At 35.6% G+C, this 25431-nt stretch overlaps 1 protein-coding gene across 1 annotated transcript in view; it reads left to right on the top strand.

Moving 5' to 3' along the window:
- LOC128987222 (tetraspanin-18-like) overlaps positions 1–25431 on the top strand; it is a 105598-nt gene that overhangs the window by 67065 nt on the left and 13102 nt on the right. Inside the window, exon 4 of the mRNA XM_054407971.1 lies at positions 17202–17336. Coding sequence (XP_054263946.1) covers positions 17202–17336 — 135 coding nt within the window. The remainder of the gene's footprint in view (positions 1–17201; positions 17337–25431) is intronic.

Genomic DNA, 25431 nt, shown 5'->3' with positions numbered 1-25431 from the left:
TTACCTCTTCAATATTTGATGTCTTGGCAAGCGCGACATGCTTTCAACGCATCAAAAAGAATCGGAGATCAAAATATAGATCTACATAGACAAATATAGCTTCAACATGCGATAATGTGATGGACTCACGGACTTTGTAAGTTGTGGCACGTCTACAATATGTGACAGTTAATTGAGCTTGTGACGGAACGGAAGAGCGTAGAACATGAGCTGAATGCCAGGAAGTGGACAATGGTTAGAGAATTCACACTTTCGGTTCCTGGTCTAAAAGTAATTGTCACATATTGTTAGGAATATACAGAGTAGTGCCGCTTTCCTTGCACCGTACGAGTTGTAGGCATTAGTGGAGTAGAGAGTTAGGTTAAGTAAAGGAAAACAGGAAAATAAATGTACATGGAAACAAGGTTGTGGAGAGAATAGATAATTTTTGTCAGTATTATGAAATAAAATTAGTTTGATATTGTTTTCAAGAATAATTTTTGTTCCAATTCTTTTCATAAATATCATTCTCTATTTAAAAATGAATCAAAATAATAACGGGGCTTTTTCGTTGAAATATTTGTTTTAGTTGTTTTCCTGATTTTGGAGAAAGGAGGCCTATTAAAGTTTTTCCATCCCTCATATTGGATTATAGTTTATTGTCATTGAAAACTGTCTAAAACTAATTAAATGAAATATTTTCACAGTAGGAAAACGTTTAATAAATACGGATAACTTAAATAAACTTCCTTAAGTGATTGTAGAAAGTAGCTGATAAAACTAGCTGAGCTCAACTTCAAGAATTATTAAAACTAATCCTAATTACCAGCAAATATTAATACAAACATTGCTTTTCTTGAATACGAAAACCTCACCTTGGCGATAAAATAAATATCGCTACTTTTAATGTTGTCTATAAGCAAATAAAACAGATTCGTTGTATTTGGATAACAAGTTAATAAAAGGGCGCAAAATCGTTGGCGGTTATTTGGCAATTTTAGTTGTCAGATTACTTTTGTGGTTGAGGTAACTCCTTGGGGATTTTGTGCAGGTTACATTGGGTTTTGAAACCGTCACGATATTATTTAAACATTTAGGCGTGTTACTAATCAATAAAAGTGTTTGGTTTGTATAACCTCAAACACTTAATAGTAAGGACAAACAGTTTAGTGATTTTCCTTTACAATTCGTTATTTTGATTGTTCTCGAACTGCAAATGGATGTCTATCAGTAATAAGAATTTCTAAAAGGTAATAGAATCAGGTTGAGAATACACATTTTGCTAATAAATAACACTCCGAAAATACCCTTCCTAGTTATTGATTTGTCATCTCCTCTCCTGGATAGCTGGTTCGGGCTTTGCTTAGCCAGCACGAAACATACATATCCGATATGTATAGTTGTCGTTTACTTTACTTGTACGAGGATTTCAGACCTAGTTGAAATGATTAATAGACCACGTAGATCGGGAAAAGTATAAGAATAAATACTGATTAACGCATTATTTTCCCTTCAATGAATATGAACAATCAAAAGTGTTTATTTATAGATGCACTATTGGGTAATTCTGCCAACTATTGAAAATAATCTTTATTTGAGGAGGAGGGAATCTTTGGGGAAGAATGTCGGGGAACCCTCTGAGGAAGAAAAACACTTCTCTGCTTATCCTGATCTCACCACGTGTGACGCGACTCGTTCAAGTGACGTCTAAAAGTTGTACTACACAAATTAGCCTTGCAAGATGTAAATAGTTCCGACGGAAATAACTCTCTCCAGCGGAGTCGGCGGGAGTCGCTCGCGTGCGTGCGTGTGTGTGTATGTGTGTGATGGACAGGTTGTATGAGGCGTGATTACACATTACACGTGATCATTGTTCGCGTCACAAAACGTATGCTGGTCACGTTTTGCACGTGGAATTAAATTAGTTATCAAGTAGCTTCAAAGTACTTGTAATCATGGACACGTTACTTTGATATTGAATTTATAAATTATAAAATCATTATAAACTACGACATTCCCTAATTAATCTAATTGGATGCTGCAAATACTGAAAAATAATTGGGAAACTTGACCAAGCTACCCTATTATTATTGGGATAGTATTATTTAAAATTGGCCGAAGAATCAGTCGTTCCTCATGAACACAAGCTGTCACATTTAATCTTTATTTATTTCTGAAGTTCAAGTTTGAGACATTGTCAATAGTCCGAGACGTCTAAGATATTATTTGAAGTCGGCTGCACTAGAATGTAAACAATTTAGCAACTTATCCGTGTTAACTATGCTTGTTTAGTCAACAATGATTAGTAATGTATTTTTATCATTCTCAGCGACGTCAACCTCTCGGACTATTTCAATCGTTCAACATATATTTGTAAAACGGAAATGAATCAATTCAAGAAAAAGTTTTGTTGAACAAGAATGAATCAGACTCACTCAAGTATCACCACACAAAACTTTGGGATCAAACTGTTGTTGTTTGTTTGCCCCTTGATTATTCATATTTCCATTTACACTGATGTTTCTTTGCATTTATGTCAACTTGTATTGTTGTTCAGTGTCCACTTTGTAAAGTAAACGTTACTGACACAGCCTGCTCCAATCGGAAAGATATTGTGACTAAAAGATAACGACTTAATTATAGCAGAATTCAATGATTTCCTCTTGAGCGCCGACCAGATCAGTTTCGCCGCCGCCGCTGCTGCTGACCAGCGGTCGATGGTAGTGGATCGCTGTAGTTTCCGTCGATTATCAAGACACGTGATCCAGGCGAGTTTTTCACACATTTTTTCAATCGACGAGATCGGCTTCTGTCGGTAACGGTTTGTTTCTCTTACTACCATAAAGTGTCTTCATTTTTCTCCCTCTCATATTCTCAATTCAGTATCTCCATTACTCATCATTTTACACTCTAGTCCATCGAAATCTAATTCTCATTACTCTTTCTCATGTCTATTCCCTTTTCTCAATCATTCCCTACAATTAACCATTCGCCACTGTGCTATCTATGTATCAACCGCCGAACCAAACGTAAAAAAGTGGTTATCATATTATGTTGTATAACTGTTATTTCTAAATCAAGTGTTAACTTAATGGTATAACGGTATAACGCAATTATTTTTATTTTAAGTCCATGGATGCTGAACACTATTCCGGAATAGTTTTCTCATTATTTCAGGCTAAATCCAGCTGTTGCTGATACAGTATCGGTGAGTTTACGGGATTTAACCCGGAGCCTCAGGGACCGAATTCCCGTCCTCTAGCACTAGACCAGGTTCGATCCTATACATAGTAATAATAATACTAAAAATTAGATAATTAAAGATATGAAGTTTTAGGTTGTTTTCTACTCTATTTTTACAACTATGACTTCATGTTTTATAACCAGGTTTAAAAAAGCAGCAACACTTTTTAATAGATTTTATTGATTAAACACTTGGGGTAGTGGCACATAGGTTTTTTATCAGGTGTTCACAATTACATTCTCATGTGGAATCCCAGTAGTCGTTTCCTCTCCTAGACCTCGGTTCCTGGTGTTGAAGTGCCATTTGGTGTGCTCTATCATGGAAATCTGTTGTCCCAAATTTGGGGTACAGGAGGAACTTCTGGAGGAAGTACACTAATTGGGCGTGGACGAGGTTTAAGACCTCCACAAATTTCGGGTGTAGGAGGAAGAGGTTCTAGGAGCTCGTCCAGAGGAATTGATAAATAGTTGGGTGGTGGAAGTCTATCACTTATACAAACTGGAGATGGAGGACACCCTGCTATAGGTGCATAACTTGCTGTACGTGTTGGAACGGTCTGATGTTTAAACTCGTCGTGTTGTGTTGGAGTTTCCTTAACACCTACTTCAAAATCGTCGATTTGGTACCCTCCTCTTTGATGGTGTAAAAGGTTTTCAAAGCTGTCTGTTGTAGGCTCAACTTCAACAATATCAAATGTCTTTGTATCAATTATCCAACATTTAGTTTCCACATTGACGTCTGTTGAAGTCTGGTGCTGATCTCCTACCTCGAGCATGATTATGTCCTGGACTATACGTGTCATGTTTTCTGTGTTCTTGGCCATTTTGGAATTTTGAATCTACTTGCTTGACACGAAAAATTTAAATGTGGTAAGGTAGTAACCACAGTAACATTCATTGATTAAAAGTATTTGCCATAATGTTCCCATGATTACAATAGAGCTTTTCTGTTATATACTAAAATTCTATTTTTCGTTTTGAACTGTTCGAGTTTTTCGAGTATACAGCTGAGACAGGTCAAATGAACAACCGATAAGTGGATTAAAATATATTATAAAAATAATAACAAATGTCTGACTACCATTAAACAGCATTTTTAAATAATTTTAAAATGTGTATTTTATTCTTCAATAACAATTGTATTGACTCGACCTTTGAAGGGCTGTAAGGCCACAGCCCTTAGATAAAACGTAAATTCTAAGGAATTTCGGCAAATCTACTTATTAATCACCTTTAATTTGAGACATAACTCTTGTAGATCGGCTCAGTAATGCCTGAGAAAACAGACTTACAACTGTATATTAAATATATAGATAGATTTCTATCCCGAATAATGGACATTTTGACCGAGTAGAATGAAATGGAATAATGAAGTGAACTTTGTAATGTTTTAAACGTATACATATTCTACTTCAGTATAGTGTTATGAGTGTACAAGTGCTAAGTTCTAAAATGAGACTAGCAATAGAAACATTATTACAAGTAAAAAAACGGGTGCACTGAAATCGGTATCGGAGGCCTTGAAGAACTAACTACATTTTTAATGCTTAAAACCTATTAAAATCCATGTGTGTAGCCACTGAGCTGTTGGGCATAATGTAAGACTAAATTACTTACGTATTCTCGTCACAGATCAACAAAATATGTCAATTCAAATGAAATGCGCTGAATGTCCTGGTATGTATGTTGGCGAAACAGGACGAAGTTTCAAAACTAGGTTTAAACAGCACAGACCAGTTTCCAGCTTAACCAAACAAAAGTCCACCTTCGCACAACGTTTAATGGTTTTAGCGAATTTCCCATATAGGGAATAAGCTATTACCATAGTACTCATGGTAAGACCTGGACGCGGGACCGATTTTTTTTTCGTTTTGAGGTCCCTAGAGGCCAAAAACACCATCCGTTAAAATTCATATATATGTTCATAAATATGTGTGTAAACCTACATTTATTCGAACGAGTTCGCGATCCAGCATAATCGGACAATGGGAACAGGAGTTAATGGGGGGTTTTATGGGGTAAAAATGGGGTTTTCCCATTTTTGACCCTAAAAACATAAAATTTTAGAATTTCTTTCCCAACCATTTAGTAGAGCTTAAAAAAAGAAATAATTTAGTATATTGAAGCATTGTTGTATGCCTAATGGTCACGGAGAAAATTCAAAAAAATGCAAATTTAAAATTCCCATGTTATTCTTATGGAGAAAAATTAAAACTGTTGTAGTTTACTTGTTTATGGATATATGTTGATCAAATTTGTCAAACTTATTTATTTCATCCTATACTATTGACGTTTGGTCATAAAACACTGTTTACCTTCCCCGTAGCAGCAAACCTAAGCACTCGTTATAGCCTTTCTAATGTTATTTAAATTGGGAATAAATATATCTTATTTATGGAAGTATTTTAGTAAATATGTAATCAGACAAGTTGAAATTCGCTTAGTCTGCAGGTTTGCTGCGGTGGGGGTATTTAATAATATATTGGGAAATATTGAGGACAGATAGGAAATTTTACACACTTGTAGAAAATGGAAAAAGATGGATACTGTAGAGGAGTACGAAATATACAAAAGTTTTAACAACGTTAGCACCTAAAACTGCAGTTCAGTTTCCACTCCATTTTTATTAATTCACTCATCAATAACTCCGTCCATCCTAAAACAGCTGATCCTTGCCCAATATCTCTTTATCTCTCACACAACTGATAACATAAACGGGTTTAGTCTGTACCTTGCTACCTGTAAGGTCGGTCATCTTTTGTCAGAAAAGACCTGTTTCTTAAATGTTTAATTGTTTTATGTATTTATTCGTGTTCGTACTGTGTTTTTCTTCTGACGATGCTAAATACAGATCGACTCTACACTATGTACCTGAAGCTGACGACGGTGTTTTAACACCGAAACATGTTTTGAATAGACATATTTTATTGAACTGTGACGAGAATGCGTAAGTAATTTAGTCTTACACTTAAAACCCAAACTTATTTTACCTCAAATATTATAATTACAATGTACATCGTAATTTATCTTTGCAGAAGCAATATTACATTTACATGTATTTTTCCAAATTTAACATTAATTGTGTAGAGGAACTGAAAAGTTGATTCAGTTATTTCATGGAATCAAAAATTTGTTTTTCTGAATTTAGGGACATCGAGTATGATGACAAAAGGCAATATTTTATTGGTATTGATAAAAATAATATTCCAAATACAAAAATGTTGGATGATATTTTACACCAGTTTTGGAGATCTCATCTGGTTGCACTGGTCCTGTAATTATCCACCTACTTGATCGACTAGCGGTGTTGGTCATTATGCATGTAGTCGGTCATGTTCCCGCGTTTAACACTGAACTTGCCGCCATCGACACCTCCTCCATCGCTCATCGACAGTCGTTAACGCTTCCACTCGCTCCGCCTTAACACCTTGATGCGATTATTAGCATTCCAGCTTTTATGACTTGGCGAAGATGAACTAATTAGCGTGGACCAAGTGTTATCAGATTGGAATTCTTAACATAGTAAAAGTGTGGGGAACGAGCTGGTTAGTTCAACGCGGGGTTTAGAGATCAAGGTCGTGGGTTCGAATACCGACAGTTACAAACGGGTTTTAATTTTTAGTGATAGTGCCAAAATGTGGTAAATGATTCCGTACTAGAGCCTATGTGAAATTGGGACATAAAACTTATTGGACGAGCATTATTCAATCACAAAACATTATCTCGTGCTACGTAAACTGTGCGTGGATTGTTTATTGCTTTATTAATAGTATTAGGGTGGATCTTTGATCATAGAAATTGAAATGTCAGTCCATATTAAGGTTATAGTCACTTTTTGAATAGAAATGGTCATAGTTTAATTGAAACTCTTGACAGAGTGTACTTATTCTGATGATTCCTGTTTTATTCTTAAACTTTTTATCAAAACCAAACTGAAAGTATAAGCCATTTTAAACTATATCTTATTGTATAAAATATCATCAATAACCGCATAGGAACGGAGAAACTGGAATTACGACAAACTCTGAAAGCGGATCGTTCAAATGTGCTATTTTGTAATAAAAATTATATACAGCTAGTAAACTAAACGTCTTATTTGGTGTCTAGTAAAAAGTCAACAGTGTTAAGAATTGTTTTTACTTATTTTTCACAATGCAACAAAACGCTTGATTACCAAAAATCGATCTACCTATTAATATTTTTTTTTCGTTTTTGTATAATAGTTTTACATACTATTACAACTAAATCATTAGTTTACAAAACCCCTGCTGTATTTTGGCACGAAAAATTACACAGAAAAACGTGACGAAGTAGCGATGATCTATTTCAAAAGGTGGATGTTAGCAGAGTTAAATACGTCCTCCTTTGTTTTAGTCTAAAGCAAGGCCAGCCCTTCTGATCGATCGTCTACTTATCTAAGGTCCTGAACAGCTTCTCAAACGACTCCCAGAAGGGCTGCGGGGAAGCGCCTGGGGGACGAACACAAAACACTCAATTTTCGTTTGCTCACTTCTCCTTTACATGTTTAGAATTTTACTTTAAATTCAGTAACACAAAATACACACATCGAGGTTCCACATTATAGTGTAGCTATAGTAACCGAATGTTGTAGCTAGGGTACCTGGATGACGTAGCTATGGTACTTGAATGTCGTAGCGCGGGTACCTGAATGACGTAGCTATGGTACTTGAATGTCGTTTGTATGGTAACTGATTGACGTAGCTATGGTACTTGAATGTCGTTTGTATGGTACCTGAATGACGTTGCTATGGTACTTGAATGTCGTAGCTAGGGTACCTGGATGACGTATCTATGGTACTTGAATGTCGTAGCTAGGGTACCTGAATGACGTAGCTATGGTACTTGAATGTCGTAGCTAGGGTACCTGGATGACGTAGCTATGGTACTTGAATGTCGTAGCTAGGGTACCTGGATGACGTAGCTATGGTACTTGAATGTCGTATCTAGGGTACCTGGATGAAGTAGCTATGGTACTTGAATGTCGTAGCTAGGGTACCTGGATGAAGTAGCTATGGTACTTGAATGTCGTAGCTAGGGTACCTGAATGACGTAGCTATGGTACTTGAATGTCGTTTGTATGGTAACTGAATGACGTAGCTATGGTACTTGAATGTCGTAGCTAGGGTACCTGAATGACGTAGCTATGGTACTTGAATGTCGTAGCTAGTGTACCTGAATGACGTAGCTATGGTACTTGAATGTCGTTTGTATGGTACCTGAATGTTGTATAGCTATATTACCTGAATGTCGTAGCTATGGTACTTGAATTTCGTAGCTAGGGTACTTGAATGTCGTAGATATGATACCTGAATGTCGTAGCTAGGGTACCTGAATTACGTAGCTATGGTACTTGAGTTTGTGTGGTACCTGAATGTTGTATAGCTAACATAGCTATACAACATACCTGAACAGGTATGTCTGATGGTAACATACCTGAATGTCTTAGCTAGGGTACTTGAATGTCGTAGCCATGATACCTGAATGTCGTAGCTAGGGTACCTGAATGTCGTTGCTATGGTACCCGAATGTCGTAGATAGGGTACCTGAATGACGTAGGTATGGTACTTGAATGTCGTAGCTAGGGTACCTGAATGACGTAGGTATGGTACTTGAATGTCGTTTGTATGGTAACTGAATGACGTAGCTAGGGTACCAGAATGACGTAGGTATGGTACTTGAATGTCGTAGATATGATACCTAAATGTCGTAGCTAGGGTACCTGAATTACGTAGCTATGGTACTTGAGTTTGTGTGGTACCTGAATGTTGTATAGCTAACATAGCTATACAACATACCTGAACAGGTATGTCTGATGGTAACATACCTGAATGTCTTAGCTAGGGTACTTGAATGTCGTAGCCATGATACCTGAATGTCGTAGCTAGGGTACCTGAATGTCGTTGCTATGGTACCCGAATGTCGTAGATAGGGTACCTGAATGACGTAGGTATGGTACTTGAATGTCGTAGCTAGGGTACCTGAATGACGTAGGTATGGTACTTGAATGTCGTTTGTATGGTAACTGAATGACGTAGCTAGGGTACCAGAATGACGTAGGTATGGTACTTGAATGTCGTAGCCATGATACCTGAATGTCGTAGCTAGGGTACCTGAATGACGTAGCTATGGTACTTGAATGTCGTTTGTATGGTACCTGAATGTTGTATAGCTAACATAGCTATATAACATACCTGAACAGGTCTGTCTGATGGTAACATACCTGAATGTCTTAGCTAGGGTACTTGAATGTCGTAGCCATGATACCTGAATGTCGTAGCTAGGGTACCTGAATGTCGTTGCTATGGTACCCGAATGTCGTAGATAGGGTACCTGAATGTTTTTTTCTATGAACTAGGCCTATGCCTACTCATTGGTTGTAGATGTTCACATGAGTCAACTTACAGTATCTCAAACCACTAAACCACATTTGTTTCTTGGTATTTATGACGGAAACTAAAGCGATTAAGTTTATCAGTGGTACGAGTAGGTTTTATGTCTCACGTACCTTTTCTTTTGAAACTTTCCTGATTGATAAGATTGCATTAGTCATTAGAGGTATTATATTACACTGATATCACACCCAATGTGAGGAATAGATGCACTTTATACTGTATCAGATTTAGTTCTGCGGTTTACGCTAATGTTGTGATCTTCGTAGTTTTTTATAAAATATACACAAACTACAAACCGGAAAATACAAACAAAACCTATAGAGAAACTATTGAAATCATTTAAGATGAATAATTTTCTACCAAAACCACTTTAGACAAACAGCTTTTTGGTCGTTGCGCCATAAAACTATTTTAAAACTGCATACGTTTTAGTATGAATTAAAACCAAACGAAAGTTGAAAACATTTTGCCTCTGAAACTCACCCGGAAACACTGAATGATGTAACCACACAAATGATGCTCTTTCAATCCGCAATTACCATTAATTAGCCTAAATACGACAGGCTGTGTGGTTCCCATCAATTAGGGAACAGAAGTTAATTTAACCAAATCAATGAATTCACATTAGAACATTTGCTTGAACTGTTGTCATTTGAGTGATATGTTCACTTATACAAACTGTTTGTTGTGTACATTGTCCTTAATATAAGATTAAGTGAATACTTTAGGTTCTATGGATTTTTTAAGTACATAATATCATCCTTTTCACTTAATTTTGGATTTGACGTTTCAACATTAATATTTGAATATTCACTGCAACTAGCCTCCAGCGGTCACGTATCACTAAAGCTGCCATATCTCAGTTAATATTCGTCTAATATTGAAGATTGAGGTCTCAATCAATTTGTAATTAAATTGCCTTAAAAATGTAATTTTTAACATTTTTTAAATTAACGGATTTTGAGTTGTTTAAGAAACAAAATTATACATGGCTGCCATTTTGTTTTATGAATTTGGAAAATTGTCATTTTTTTTGTAGCCTTGTCTAGTTGTCATATATGTTTGTGAACAGTTTAAATTACGTATGTTTAACCACTTTTCAGAAAAAAATTAATAAGTGAACAAAACAAAATGGCGGCTATGTGAGTAACAAAGGACTTCCTAACAAATTAAATATGATATTTAGATATGTTTCTTACCAAGGAACAATGCCCTGAAATATTGGTAGAGAGTTCCGGGACACCCTGTATATACTTAGTGAAAACGTTAAACGTGAAACAGTTAAAAACGAACTCTTTCTATATTTATAATATACTCTATCGAAATATGTTCTCATTTTAACTTAAGCTCGGTATAGATGAGGCCGACGTTATCATCACAGCTGATTACCGCGTTTGACCCGACCCTTGCCCCCCCCCCTCCACCCTAAGCCAGCAGGAACCGTTGTCCCCACCTGATTAAAACTGCATTTCATTTTGTTATTATATTTTTAATGCATTCAATTATTCGTATATCCCTAAACTAATATTTTTTAAGCAACAATTATTTAATTTTCAAATGTTTCCATTATGATTTTCTTTACTATTTTTTTTTAATAGCAGCCCAGCGGACGCACAGGCAGCACTTGCCTATGTCTGCTGATAAAAAAAAATCAATTATGTTAGTACAGAAATTTTTCTTTTTCTTTTAGTTTTAGTTTATATTTTGTAATTGTAACGTTAAGAAGTATGTATTTTGTTTTCTGTATATTATGTGGAAAATAAACATATTATTTCATTCATTCATTCACTATATAAATTTGAACGAATGGTGTTTTTGGCCTCTGTGGACATCAAAATGAAAAAGTAATTTCTTCCTGGGCCTAGGTCATACCGTGCCACCTACGGTAATAGCTACTTCCCTATATAATAGGGAAATTCTCAAAAAGAACTTACAATAGTTGAATGAATCATACTCGTAGCATTTAGCGACGCTATTTGCTCCTTTAGTTTAGGTGACTGTGATATGTAGTTAATTTGACTTAAAAGACTATAGTAACCAAAAGTCATCCTAATGGTTTAGCTTCTACATGATGTTGACATATTTTACAGAAAAAAAAAAAAAAAAAAAGAAAAAAAAACACTGAATGGTATAATTTGTGAGTTTTTGGCTGCCATTTGCAGCATTGGTAATTTGTCTGTTATTGTACTTCGTACGTTTGAACTAGAAGACTGTGGAACTCTGCATACATAGACCGTAAACCCATGAGTGTATTTCTATTTCTATGCTCAAAAAAACAGTTTTTTTACATAAGTGGATCCCTTCTGTGGTGCATTATAGCTACGTTCATTTTACATCGTCCAACTTAAACACATACTTAGGAATGGCCTATCTGGTCCAATCGATAGTCAAAGGTGCAACCTAACAATGAGAACAAAAAATGTTGTCAGTTTTATACTCGTATTTAAATAGCTTTAGTAAGCTTGGCCATCCATAGACGAATCAGTGCGCGCATTTAAACGACGCCAGCGACCTTGTCAAACTGACCATCCGGAACCGGACATCGACTCTTCTCCACCGGAAACAGGGAGCCAACTGTCAGCAGTAACAATCGCAATCGATTTCAGGGTGATCTTTTCCGCCAGCATCGGGAGACGCCACAGGTCACCCATTGTTTTATGTTTAGTTAAGTTGGTACTGTTGTGTTGTTGTTGAGAGTTGTAGATAACAATGTAGCAATGTCAGAGTCATGGACCAATGATCTGCGGATGACTCACTAGAAGATTCATGCTTACGAGTATAAAACGTACTACGGCATATCATACTTCCTTATTCGTCCATGACAGGATATCACAAGTTTTATAGATGAATTTTCATTGTTGTTTTGATCGTTATATCCGTAGTATATGCATGTGTTTATTTTAAACAGCACACCCAGTGTGTGCAGTTTAAAATGGGGCTTTTTGTGATCTCACTATAGTCTGTATGATCCGGATGGTACGCGTGTTCAAACAGGCAGTGGTTACAGCGCGAGACTCGGCGGTCCAGGCTGCTGGTTGAAATATTGTCAATCAGAAATTTATTTTAGCTACCGTATGTGATACTGTTGCTACCCACGGCGGCGGTTCGTAGTTCGACTTAAGGGAGTAGTAGATCCACACATAACCAAAACAACAACAGAAAACAAAGAAATACTAAAATATAGCTTTCTCAGCGAGAACATTTTCTGCATTGAACTTACTCCTTAAATGCCACTGGATGATAAAATATTCTATCTTTGTCACAACCTCATAAAACATTTGCATTCCTACATATGGAGATTTATTTTGTTAAATCTAAATATATAAAAGGCAAAGCCCTCACTGACTGACTAACTCACTCACTCACTCACTCACTCATCACTAACTCTCCCACTTCCCATTTACCTAGGAGGCTGAAATTCGGTACACCGATTCTTTGGGCATTAAATAGGAAAACTAAGTAGTTTTTATTCTGATCAGGTTTTCGGGCTCCGCCCCAGTGGCTCTGGAGTTTCCCATGTTAACCTTATGATTTTTCATATTTAAAAGGAATTTCTTAACAGCTGTTTCAATTAAACAAGTTGGTTCTGTTCTATGATGTTCAATAGCATTAAAGTTATACAAGGATTACAAACAGGGTGCAGCACTATTATTTTTTTTTATTTATGACTACAGCCATTTTGCAACCAAAAGGTGAGTGAGCGTAGTGAACGAACTTCAACCTGGAAGCGAGTTAGCGTAGCGAACGAACTTCAACCAGGACGTGATTGAGCCATGCGAGTGAAGTTAAACGGGACAAAGCCCGCGGGTACAGCTGGTTAGTTATAAAATAATGTGAAATTAAAACAATAAAAGTAGTAAACAATGAAACGCTCTTTACACAAAGTGAGAAAAACTAAAATCTTAAATTTGTCTTCCGCGGTTCATCAGATCAATTTGATGCATCCAAAAAATTGTGTCAAAGAACTCTAGAGTAGTAGATGGGGATCTAGCTTTCTCAGCGAGAACATTTTCTGCATTGAACTTACTCCTTAAATGCCAATGGATGATAAACTATTCTATCTTTGTCACAACCTCATAAAACGTTTGCATTCCTATTTTCTTCAGTAAATGTCTTACAACAGTCGATAAAGCCATATATTATAACTGTCCTGCCCCAGCCACTCTATTACTTTACCTGCACGTCACAATTTTTCCACTGTATGGACTCTACTGTAGGCTACATATGATCTCTAGTGTGTAATGTGTAGCCACTAACGTGGCGATGATGATGATGACGATGATAGTGATGAGCAGATAACTGTTAGACAATGACAGGACAGAGGAGATGTCGTAACAGCGTGGGCAGCGACCTCTGGTTGACCCTTCTACTTGCTACGTCTGTGGCGCCTATTGCGAATGTGTTTCCTAGAATGTGTATGAATTTTAGTGATATTTGCAGTGATGTATGTTAACTCTTGGAATCGTCATTGCACAGTGCAGTCGAAGTAGTATTTCAACCAATTCAGTTGCAGACATTTTCATTGCTTTCTTCTGTTATCCTAAATAATACCACAGACCAATAATACCCTCGATTTAGAATAGAGCAAGTAGACTGTTATGTGTTTTTCTCAGTGACTTTTGAGTGCGCTATTGTCAACTAAATGTTGTTTAGTTTGTGTACGCCAAAAACAAATATTCTAACCGTTGATTCTTTTTAGGGCAGATTTTATGATTCGTGTTTCAAGCACACCTATACAGTTGTTGATTGAATTAGCTATAAAATATGTGAAATTAAAACACTAAAAAGTGGTAAACAATGAAACGCACTCTACACATAGTGGAGAAACTAATCTTAATTTGTATTCAGCGGTTCAGCAGATCAATTTGATACATTCGAAAAATTGTTTCAAAGAACTCAATCAATGACGAAAATGCGCCTCGAGTCGAGACTTTTATGTAAAGGTATGACTATTCTGTGCAATTCATACTTAACACGTTAAATAAAACTATGACGAGTATACATTTCAAACGTTTCAGACCACTGAACATTTTTGTTTCATTTCACGATTCACGACCCTTAAAACTTATCCTACAAACCTCATCAAACGTGTTCGGTTTCAAAACACAGTTTCTAGAGGTCGTAACATTTTTCAATTATCGTACTGCGAGAAAAACAACAACACTCTCCACCCACAACGCTTCAGTACAATAACTATTGGGTTAAATATTAATAAGATTAAATTTAATAAGAACACAATGAGCGATTCCTGAACGAGTTGAACAAAGAAGCTCATCAGTGATTCGGGATGTTTTTGGGTTTGCTCGTTATTCTTGCAGCATCACCGACGACTGACAACAAAGAAGTCCTGCTCGGTATTTGGGCCGGTATTTGTCCAAATGTCTTTGACCTCTTCGTTTTTACCCTGGTTTTGCTCCAGTTGAAACCGTAGCATTGTTTTAAGGCAGGGCCAAAAGTTGAAGAATGTTTACAAGTAAACTGATTGAAGCGGTTTTTGAAATAATTCGATAGCGAAACAGAATATCCGGCTGGTGAAACTGTAAAATTATTTTAAACCTCTTTCATATTCATAGTCAATATTTAAAGATAGTCCTCGTGTAATCCTTGGTTCGATCCTTTTAAAATCTTTTTCATGATTCGAAACTGGACCCAGCTGTTCTTGATTATTGTACTTTTAATTAATAATCCTGGCCATAATAATAGATACCACTGAATGATAGAATTGAGAGATATTGTCACCATGTACTAATCCGATCACAAACTTTTGGTGGTTTTAGGTGAAGACATCTACCCCTCTACCCCCCCCCCCCTGATGCTACCTTTGAAACAATAGCTCATCCTCTGAGGTTTGGCCAAACGTCAATTAACTGCAACATATAACATATACAATAAGCAAAAATAGTAGTGGGGTATCTTCCCCTCAAACCGCCTGAGTCTAGTTGGTACCAACATAACAATATTTAACAGTGTGCCGATTTTCTACCAAAGTTGCCGTACCAGTACTTTCTTCAGTTGTATCTCTAGTTCAGTGATCCAGACCAAGAAACCAGCTGATCGTAGTCCCTCATTGCACACTCATATGTCGGCGTGTCATAGCGTAGGAGCTTTACGGATAAATTTAAAGCAGCAGTGGGAAAAAAATCCGCAACACCGTTCCAAAGTTCACCGCGGTACTGACTGAGACACCGAGGACATAGACGTCCTAAAACAGCCTCAGTTCAGCTTTCTGCACTGTAATGTATATGTAACAACACGAAGGAGAAGAAGAGGAAGACCGACTCACCGAAATTTAAAGAGTAAACAGACGAACCGACGAAGAAAGCAATTCACGGCCTAGATCACAAGATTAGCTTGATGGTTGGTAAAAAGGAAATGGTTTCATCAGTGAGTAGTGTAACATGAGGAGTAGTTGATGTGAATGGTTCTAACATGGGACAGAAACAAATCACTGATCGTCCCCCCTTCACATCCTAGGACCCGGAACAGTCTTGCACTACTTTAAGCTATAGAGAGTCGTGACATTATCACATAGATGCAATGGTGATTGTTAGGATTTGAACCCGGGATCTCGGGGAGCGAAGACCAGCGTTCTCGCTTGTCCAGCTCGCTCTCCTATCACTGAACACGGTAGTTGGTGCTAGCGTCTTGTTCTTATACTGATAATGGGGGTCATTATTGTTTCTAGACTTGCACTATCTTATCGCTGTAGTCGCCATTGGCTAGGCTAGACCATGCTACGCGTACGGTAACATAGCGGCACATTCCTTTCTTTAGCTGTTTTCACAAACCAATAAATAGTCATTGGTAACGGACGTGTTGAGGAAATGTTAAAATGGAAAGAAACGAAGATCACGTAAACATTTTAAATCCTTAAAACATATTACAACTCCTTAGCTTATTATCTTAATGGAGAGTGGTTATTGTGAATGGTTTCTAGTAATATTAAGAACAAAATGTATTAACTGTTTTAGTAGTATAGTTCGAGGCTAAAAGTAAAGTAAATATAGTAGAAATATGAATATCTACATACAGTTAAGATTTTTGCTCATTCAAAAATTACTACGTATTTAATTAAGTATTGTATGCACTTTTTCGTCAACATTTATTCGTCTTTCAATCTTTACTAATATCCTTTGTGTGGTTAACTAACCCCTTTGAGTTGTTATTCAAGGGGTTATTGTGGCTTTGGTATGTGTTTTAGGTGATAAAGTACCTAAACATAACTATATTAGTACAGAAACCAGTCAAAGTTTGAAAATTCCGAACATAACACACAGAGAACTTCATAGTGGTGACACTAGGTAACAATAATTATAGTCTGCATGATGGATCCCATCTCCTGACCTCCGTCCACCTCCCATTCTGACCAGTCTCTAGGGAGACGAAGGTCAGGAAACAGGTTCCATCATATAGACTATAGTACTAACAAAGTATAGGGGTGACCCATCCATCTTCATAGATTGGAGGCTCAAGCAGTCAAGCTATTTGAATAATTGTATGTTATTACTCCTACTGACATACAATATGTTTACCCATTGATTAACTTATTGTTTTCTTGTGTTCCAGTTCAAGCATTTCTCCCAACCTCACGTCATCTCCCAACTTAGTTACATACTTATCGCGGCCGGAGCCTTCATCTTCCTACTCAGCTTCCTGGGATACTGCGGGGCGCTCAGAGAATCCAGATGTTGCCTTGCATTCGTAAGTAGATTAATTGTTTGAAACATTTTTAATAATTTTAAAACTTTTTAAAACAAAAATATAAAATAAACTTGTGTTTACTGGTGATGAACTTCTGGTTCGAGGGAAAATACTTGAATTACAAAAAAGACTACCACATATAATTTTGATTTTACTTTCGGACAATATTTTTTTTTGTAATTTGACTTTAAAAATATAAAACAGCTTCCTACTCCTTATACTAAATGCCCATCATAGTAAACATAAATGCAAGATAATAAAATGTTATATATTACAGGAATTTGTGATATAAGATCATTTATGTGCTATTGTTAGTTAAAGAATTGTGATGCAGGACTGCATAATAAATAGAACTAGAGGTCGTCCAGTGGTCGAAACTCGATCAAAAATATGTAATGTACAGACTTCTCTATTTTCTACCCACACTATAAATAAAACATGCGATTGGAGTTTCTTACATTTGTTTTTGTTTTCTGTTTATATTTCGTTGTTATTTCGTCACCAGCATGGCAACCCATAAGATCCATGTTAATTTTTTCAAAATTTTAAACTCATTTTGTGTGTTAATTTTTGACCCTATTTTAATTTATAAAGGTATTCTGCACATCTACAGGAAAATATCTTTCCAACAGTATGCGTAGATTTCCCCTGCGATGCACACGAGCTGAGAAAAAAGGTTTTAAATAATGTGCTTGCCTATTAATATATAGATAATTTTTTAAATAGTCTTTAGAAGTAAAAGATTCTCAAAATTACCCAGTTGCATTCAACTGTATCAGCACTTTTAATCTACTTATACGGTACAAAAAACCTTATACTTATTAAAAATCAACGCATTAGCACACTTTAGTTTTTAGAATGTTATTAGTGTACCATTGGTAACATCAATGACTGCATTTTGCAAAGTTAAAGACACACGTTAAGTTCATACATGAATTAAGTGCAGTAGAACCTCGATAACAAGAGCCTCGATAGCAAGTGTCAATTTTTAAGACCCTTTGAATTTGTACTACCCTTAATCACATTTTTATTGCAAATTGGATAAATTCAACTTTGATAACAAGTCTTATTTGATAATTCCCAAGAGAGACTTCTTATCAAGACTCTACTTTATTATTACAAAATGAAATGTAGCAAATTCTACGATTCTACATTAATCTCATGATTTAAGCTTGAAAATTATCACCTCATTAATTAGTAAATCATGTTACTTCTTACACTTCATGAAGAATTCACAGGCTCTTGGCATGTTGGGATTGCGTGTGGCGAGTATTGCCATTGCTCAATGTTGTACGGTGTCTGTTGAAAACAGCACAGCTCCGAGGAAGTATCCTTGCATTATCCCAGACCCTATCGATCAGTTGATCACGAAATGGCAAACTATTCTTGTACAATCACTTATCATAGGGACCAACATAACCTATGATGCAACATAGCCTATGTCATTTGGATTATTAAGTACATGGACCAGCTGTAGCAATTTTTTTACCTTTCCTACTTTTGGAGAACGTATTGTTTTCGAAAAAAATTTCGAGGTTGAGTTTTGGGTGGAAATAACCTTTTTTTGGTCCCAAATACGTGGTTTTCGAAGTGATGTCTGTGTGTCAGTGGATGTATGTAGAGTAACGATGTAAAGAACTATTATGAGTTGTTTTATTAATGTTATAGAGTTACAGACTACACGTCCTGTGGTCCGATTTGATGATATTCTTTTTTGTATTGGTCTCTTACTGTAATTATCTCCAGTTTTTTTTTTAGATTATGACTTTTAATGGTTATTTTTTTATAAAAACCCCGTAAAATAACGAAAAATCCGCTTTTTACCAAAAACAGCTCGAACGATTTTGATTAAAATTTAGTATGTTGTGTAGATCCTCTTAACTCCAAACAAAATCTGTAAAAATTACGGTTATAGAAGCTGTAGCTATTCTTTGTGATTTTACCCATACAATATCATAGTTACTCCCCAGGTTTATTTATTTTTGTAAAAAATACAACCGACTTCAAAACGATCTAAAAAGAATGAAATAATTTTAATAAAGTAAACTTTTGTATTAGGCAAGCTCACGTGGCGCGGCTCAAACTGCAAATATGATTAAAATTAAATATTGTGTGTGTATTTTGAAAATCAATAAACTGTAGATGGATAACATAAATATATAAAAAACATACTGAACTGTTTTGTTTATATATTAAAGGAAATATTTTCTTGTATTTTATGTTTACTTTAGAATAAATCCATTATGAAAATAACACACACAAATGTTCTATATGAATAGGAAAATAATTTAGTTTGATATTATGATAGGGAAAAGAAACTAGTTTAGTATTAAAACGTTACTTTTCCAAGTTAGAAACATTAAAATGCGTTATAATCTTTTTAAAGATACTCGTTAATACCACTATAATGCCGATCTCTGATTACGGTAATAAAATAACACTTAAAGCATAACTATGAAAAAGACATGCAGATTAACACCTTTAGTTATAGATAGTCACCTGCAATATGGTCACCCTCTTTCAATTTTGTATCAAAAATCATCATAGAGCCGCGCCGACTTAAAATACGTGAGCTTGCCTAATACAAAAGTTTACTTTATTAAAATTATTTCATTCTTTTTAGATCGTTTTGAAGTCGGTTGTATTTTTTACAAAAATAAATTATGAAATAAAAAGTAACATAGTTTGAATGACCCATTCACATAGCTTGTTTACTGTTTATGTAATTTCATGGATATTTTCTGTGAAATTTGTAAGCATGATTTGTCGACGGAAATAGTTCCATGGTGTTTGCATCATCCACTGTCATATAATTGTAGTTATGCAGATAAATAACATAACTTTTCTCTTCAGTGATATCATAACACCATATAGTATTATGACGTGGGATTGTTAGGGAGAAATCGCATCATTGTGTTTTGTGGCAGCCCACAACAAATCTTGTGTCACTCATTTATCAATATTATATCATGCAATCAAACACATAATTAAAATCGTTTTGCCTTTATTTTCTGAATTTCTATGAATCGGAGATAGCCAGAAAAAATAATAATATGGGTTTTACATTGACCCTAGCACAAGATTGCTAATGTACAGACTATTCATTCACTCGTTAAATTGTGTCTGTAGATACTACGGAGTACAGAATAATCTGTTATTTTACTTAACTGTATTTTGAACAAATCTAACAACCCATATTTTCTTACTTGTTTCAATAATGTTTAATAAGACATTTTTATTTTACTGTACGAAATGTGTCACGTAGATTATCTTTGGTGCAGTTTTTTTACTTTCAAAATACATCCATAGCAATTTGACACACTTTTTGTCAAGGGGTTTTTTTAGGATTTCTCAACTAAACGTGTCTAGTGCAGACGATAGCAAAAGCTTTTGGATCGAGCGATTATTTGTGAAATATATGATGATAATTATATTCTAAACTACCACCATCCTCTGAAATATACTGTGTCAAATTGTAACCATTGTGATGATTTTTATCATTTAGAATGTAGATCGTTGTATTGTACATTCTGTATAACATAACCAATACCTACTGCAGTAGTGTAGAGGTGTAATATAGCCGATGTTGGCGTGTTTGTTGATCTCATTACATTAGTCGAGCAGTGAACGTCAACACTCGCGTCCGACATCCGACAACACACGTGAAACGCGACTCTACACCTTCAGAGGGCTGATAACACCTCCAAATATACAATTAATTTACGATCCTGTTGTTACTCAAATACTGATCCTTGAATCGAAGTAAAAATAACTTGTGGCGGTCCCTATTTATTAGGAATTCAGGTCTAAATTGGATAAAGAAAAAGCCTTGCTGCTACAAAACCTGATGCTAAACTCTTGCAATCAGAAAAGCCAAGTTTTTAAGCTGTAACTTAATCGGTTTATTTAAAAACCCTATATAATCATTATTTGTCTATAAAAAATCGTATACGGCATGTAAAATATAACTATAGGCAGCCAAGTAGAAATAGTGCTATCCATAAAATTTATAAATAGTTTGATTCCAAGAGGGGTAATTTGTCATTGGGTGTCAATCAATGATAAAAGGTAAGAAAACCACAGTATGAATCAATTTTAATAAAATAAAAAATGAAAATGGGGAAACATGTTGATTATATTTAAAAAATGTCATTCAAGGCATGATAAATGATGACTATTTAAAATAAACACTTACTGATAGAGGTCTGGGTATCTGAGTGGTCAAAGTGCTCCCCTTTAAATCTGAAAGTTGCGTGGTCGATTTTAACTGGATACCATTATTTATTGGGTAATCAATAATAACGCCGACGATTGATACAATCTTACTAATATTATAAATGTGAAAGTTTGTGTGTTTGTTTGTTTGTTTGTTTGAAGTTCAATCACGCATAAACCACTGGACGGATTGGGCTGAAATTTGGCATGATGATAGTTCTCATTCCCGATTAACATATAGGCATATTCATATCTCAAAAATCCTTTCGGGCTCTGCCCCGGTGGCTCTGTAGTTCCCCATGTTAACCTTATGAGTATTCATATTTAAAGGGAAGTAAAGAATTTAGTAAGCTGTTTCAACTAAAAAAGTTGGTTCTATGATATACAAAAGCATTAAATGTTATAAGATTTACCAACAGTGTGCAGCACTATAATTTTATTTGCATTTATGTAAACAGCTAATTTGAACTAAGCAAAAACAAAAACTGTGATATACAATGAGAACTGTCGAAGTAGGATTGTTTACAGTTATGTTTATATTTTTAATGTTATGAATAATTTGTGATTTTTTATGAATTCGTAATAATTTTTTTATTGTTTAGGTGAAGTGGTAGGACATTATGGCTATGGTAGTTGGTAATACCATTAGTATACCTTCAATTTTAAGACGCAAATTGTATCAAACTTTGTCCTCCCCCATTGCAAACGCAAAGCTTGAGTGTAACTGCAATAAGCATTTTAAACTTATATGCCAACCTCGTACGAAGTACGGGTACTCTGCTAGTAAACAATAAAACAAAAAATAATTAATAACGCAAATTTAAATGTCAACGTTCGTCGTTCGATAGTTACCAACCTGGAACCTGGGAACCAGGGCAACCCCCCCCCCCTCTTCACCCCTTAAACCTGTGGCATGTACAAAAACCTGTGGCTGGGAACCTGGGCTCGACCAATTCCTTTAAACAAAAAAAACATCCAATTAAGATACAAGAGCATGTAGCAAACTTGTATGTAAGAGCCCCTACACGTTACTGTGGCCCCAAATATTGACAATTTGAAGGTATATTCTGACAGGCGGCGCGGCGGCGGCAGTTCAGTAGATCTGGCAATGAAGCTAAAGTGAGGGGAATAGGCGAGTGGGAAGCTGGATAATGTTTCCCGCTAGAGCAACCCGTGACTTCCCACAGCAATCAAGGTATAGAGGGGGGAGAGGGGGAGGGGGTGTCCTGCAATCTGCTGTCACGGTATGTGGAACTGACATGCATAAATCACTTATTTTTAATAAACGTTTTTGAGTGATGTCGAGATAATGGTTGAAACAAATATAATGTCTTTATAATCCTATAGTCAACCTACTCAGAACACTCAGTATAGTCAGCGGTGTGACCCTAGGGAACGTATCCTGACCACCGTCGACGAGGAGCAGACAGTGTCAAGTTACACGTCGAGGTTGGTAGCATTGTCAGGTTACCTGAGGCCGTGGGTTGGTAGACCTGTGTCCGGTGGAAATCAGATGAGCCGTAAACAAACTGGTTGATTTTTTCGTAGGGTTATCAGGTGTTTGGTAACAATACGCAATCCCGCCCCTCGAAGTACACAGTAGGTTGTTGGAATGTTTCATATCAATGGCAGATCTACTGTCAAAGTAACCACTACTATAAACTAGCTGTTACCCACGGGCTTCACCCCGTTTGACATCATAAGTATTAATAAAACCAAAAAACTATTGATTGCTTAAGTTAACCTGAAATACTCAAAATACAGTAAAAACCTGATTTTAATAAGGTAATAAATCGAAAGAATAACAAACAAATAAGTACAGCTGAGGTATTTTTAACATTAGGTACATGAAAAGTTCCCTTTAGAAAGGAATTACGACCTTAAAGAGCAATTTACGTCATAATGGATAGTTTTGCGCAAGGTTTCTCGTCATGACGAACATTTTAAGTATATGGTTTATGCATAAGGGTGTGACTTGTAGTTTTCTCAAAAATTCATGGGTACTTTTGGCTTTATATATAGATTTAATATTTTCAAAGGAACATACAGGGTGATTGATATAAGTGTGCCAGCCGTTTTATTCGAAAACTATACGAGATATCAAAAAAAGTTAAATGGCAAGTGCCTTGGATTTTTTATTAAAAAAATTGTAGTCAGAATAAAAAAATTATTTTAGCCGCCATTTTTCCAATATGGCCGCCAACTTGGATTTTTCTTACGGAACACCCTGTATTTTATGATGTATTCTGGTAGAAAATGTAATTATAAGACGATTTTATTCTTGTGATTTTTTTCATAAACCTAACCGTTTCAAAGATAATAATGGTTTAAGTTGTGAAATTTTGAATGGTTTTCAAATAAAACAGCTGGCATGCTTGCTTAGGCCTTTATCGAAACTCTTTCTCATGCAACAATTTCAAAACTTTAACCTTTAACCATTATTATCTTTGAAACGGTTTAGGTTTATGGAAAAAATCACAAGAATAAAATCGTCTTATAATTACATTTTCTACCAGAATACATCATAAAATACAGGGTGTTCCATAAGAAAAATCCAAGTTGGTGGCCATATTGGAAAAATGACGGCTATAGTATATTTCGTACCTAGGGCCGAAAATGAGGTTTTGCCGGCTCGAGATAGTTTTTAAGTTCGAGACGAAGTCGAGAACTTAAATCGATCGAGAGCTGCAAAACCATTTCGGTCCGTGGTACGAACGCTATTTTTCACCACACTACACCCTATTACCACTATTCACCACTATAATGCACACTGATCGTCAACATAACTACAACTTTAAGGTTATGTGAAGAAATAATTTGAGGAATCAGCAAAAAATATAAATAAATAGTTGCTAGGCAACGGTGACAATAACACAATTCTATATTGCAATGCTATGGATTTTGATTGTGTATTTAAAACGCATTCACGTTTTAATTAAGTAAGCGGACAGCTGATATTGCGGCCCCGGCCTGTAAAAACCTGCTCGGTCCCCAAATTGGCGACAGCTGGCATAGCCAGCAAAACGTAACTTTCAGCCACCAATTAACGTATTAGGCCAGTCAAATTGGACAATAAAATCGCAAAGCGTGATGTATTGCTGCATTTCTAATATGTTGTTGGGACCAGTTAGGGTAACTCAAAACCAAGTTTGCAGCTTCGAGATCCCTGTGCTCCCCGCGTAATAAGTAAAATATTACAAAATTAATGCATTATTTTTAGTTTTTGCTCTATAACTTATTAACAGTGCATTTTTCTTAATACTACTCAAATGTAATAATTAAAGTACATAAGATTTCCAACAATTTAAGAACAGTTTCATTTCTGTGTGTTAAATAGCTTTTGAGCAATGATTTTTCAAATATTACAAATGTTTTAAAGTAATTACAATAATTTAAATTTTTCCTGGGTTGGACCCACAAAAATTGTGTAGTACCCATATTATGGCAGAATTATTAAAAACTGCTTTTGTAGTAAATTTTATTGGCTTTCGTTTTATCACAAAGCCAAGTCTGTACCTTCAACACTTTTCTGTAAACTATACAAATAATAATTTATGAATATCAAGATTTTTTTATTTAATGAGTTGAAATAATGTCCCCAACCATTAAGTGATAAAAACGAAATAAGGAAAAAACATATTTAAGGTTAAAAGTTATATTTAAAGATAAATTATGACAACAAATTTTTAAAATTAGTATTTTGGCTTTTTGGACACTGAAGGCAAGGTATACATTTCTAGTATTCTGATTCAAACTCATCGGGTAAAGACATACATATCGCCAGGGTCATCTTCATCCTCTTCAATAAATGGTTATGTGACATTTTGGCAATTCTTAGCAGAGCAAGGAGTACATATAATGGTGAACACTTTAGCCCGGC

This window comes from Macrosteles quadrilineatus, unplaced genomic scaffold (genome assembly GCF_028750875.1).
Source record: "Macrosteles quadrilineatus isolate MER2022 unplaced genomic scaffold, UCM_ALF_1.0 Scaffold_2__2_contigs__length_208266976, whole genome shotgun sequence".
NCBI lineage: Eukaryota > Metazoa > Arthropoda > Insecta > Hemiptera > Cicadellidae > Macrosteles > Macrosteles quadrilineatus.
This window is presented reverse-complemented; position numbering and strand designations above follow the sequence as displayed.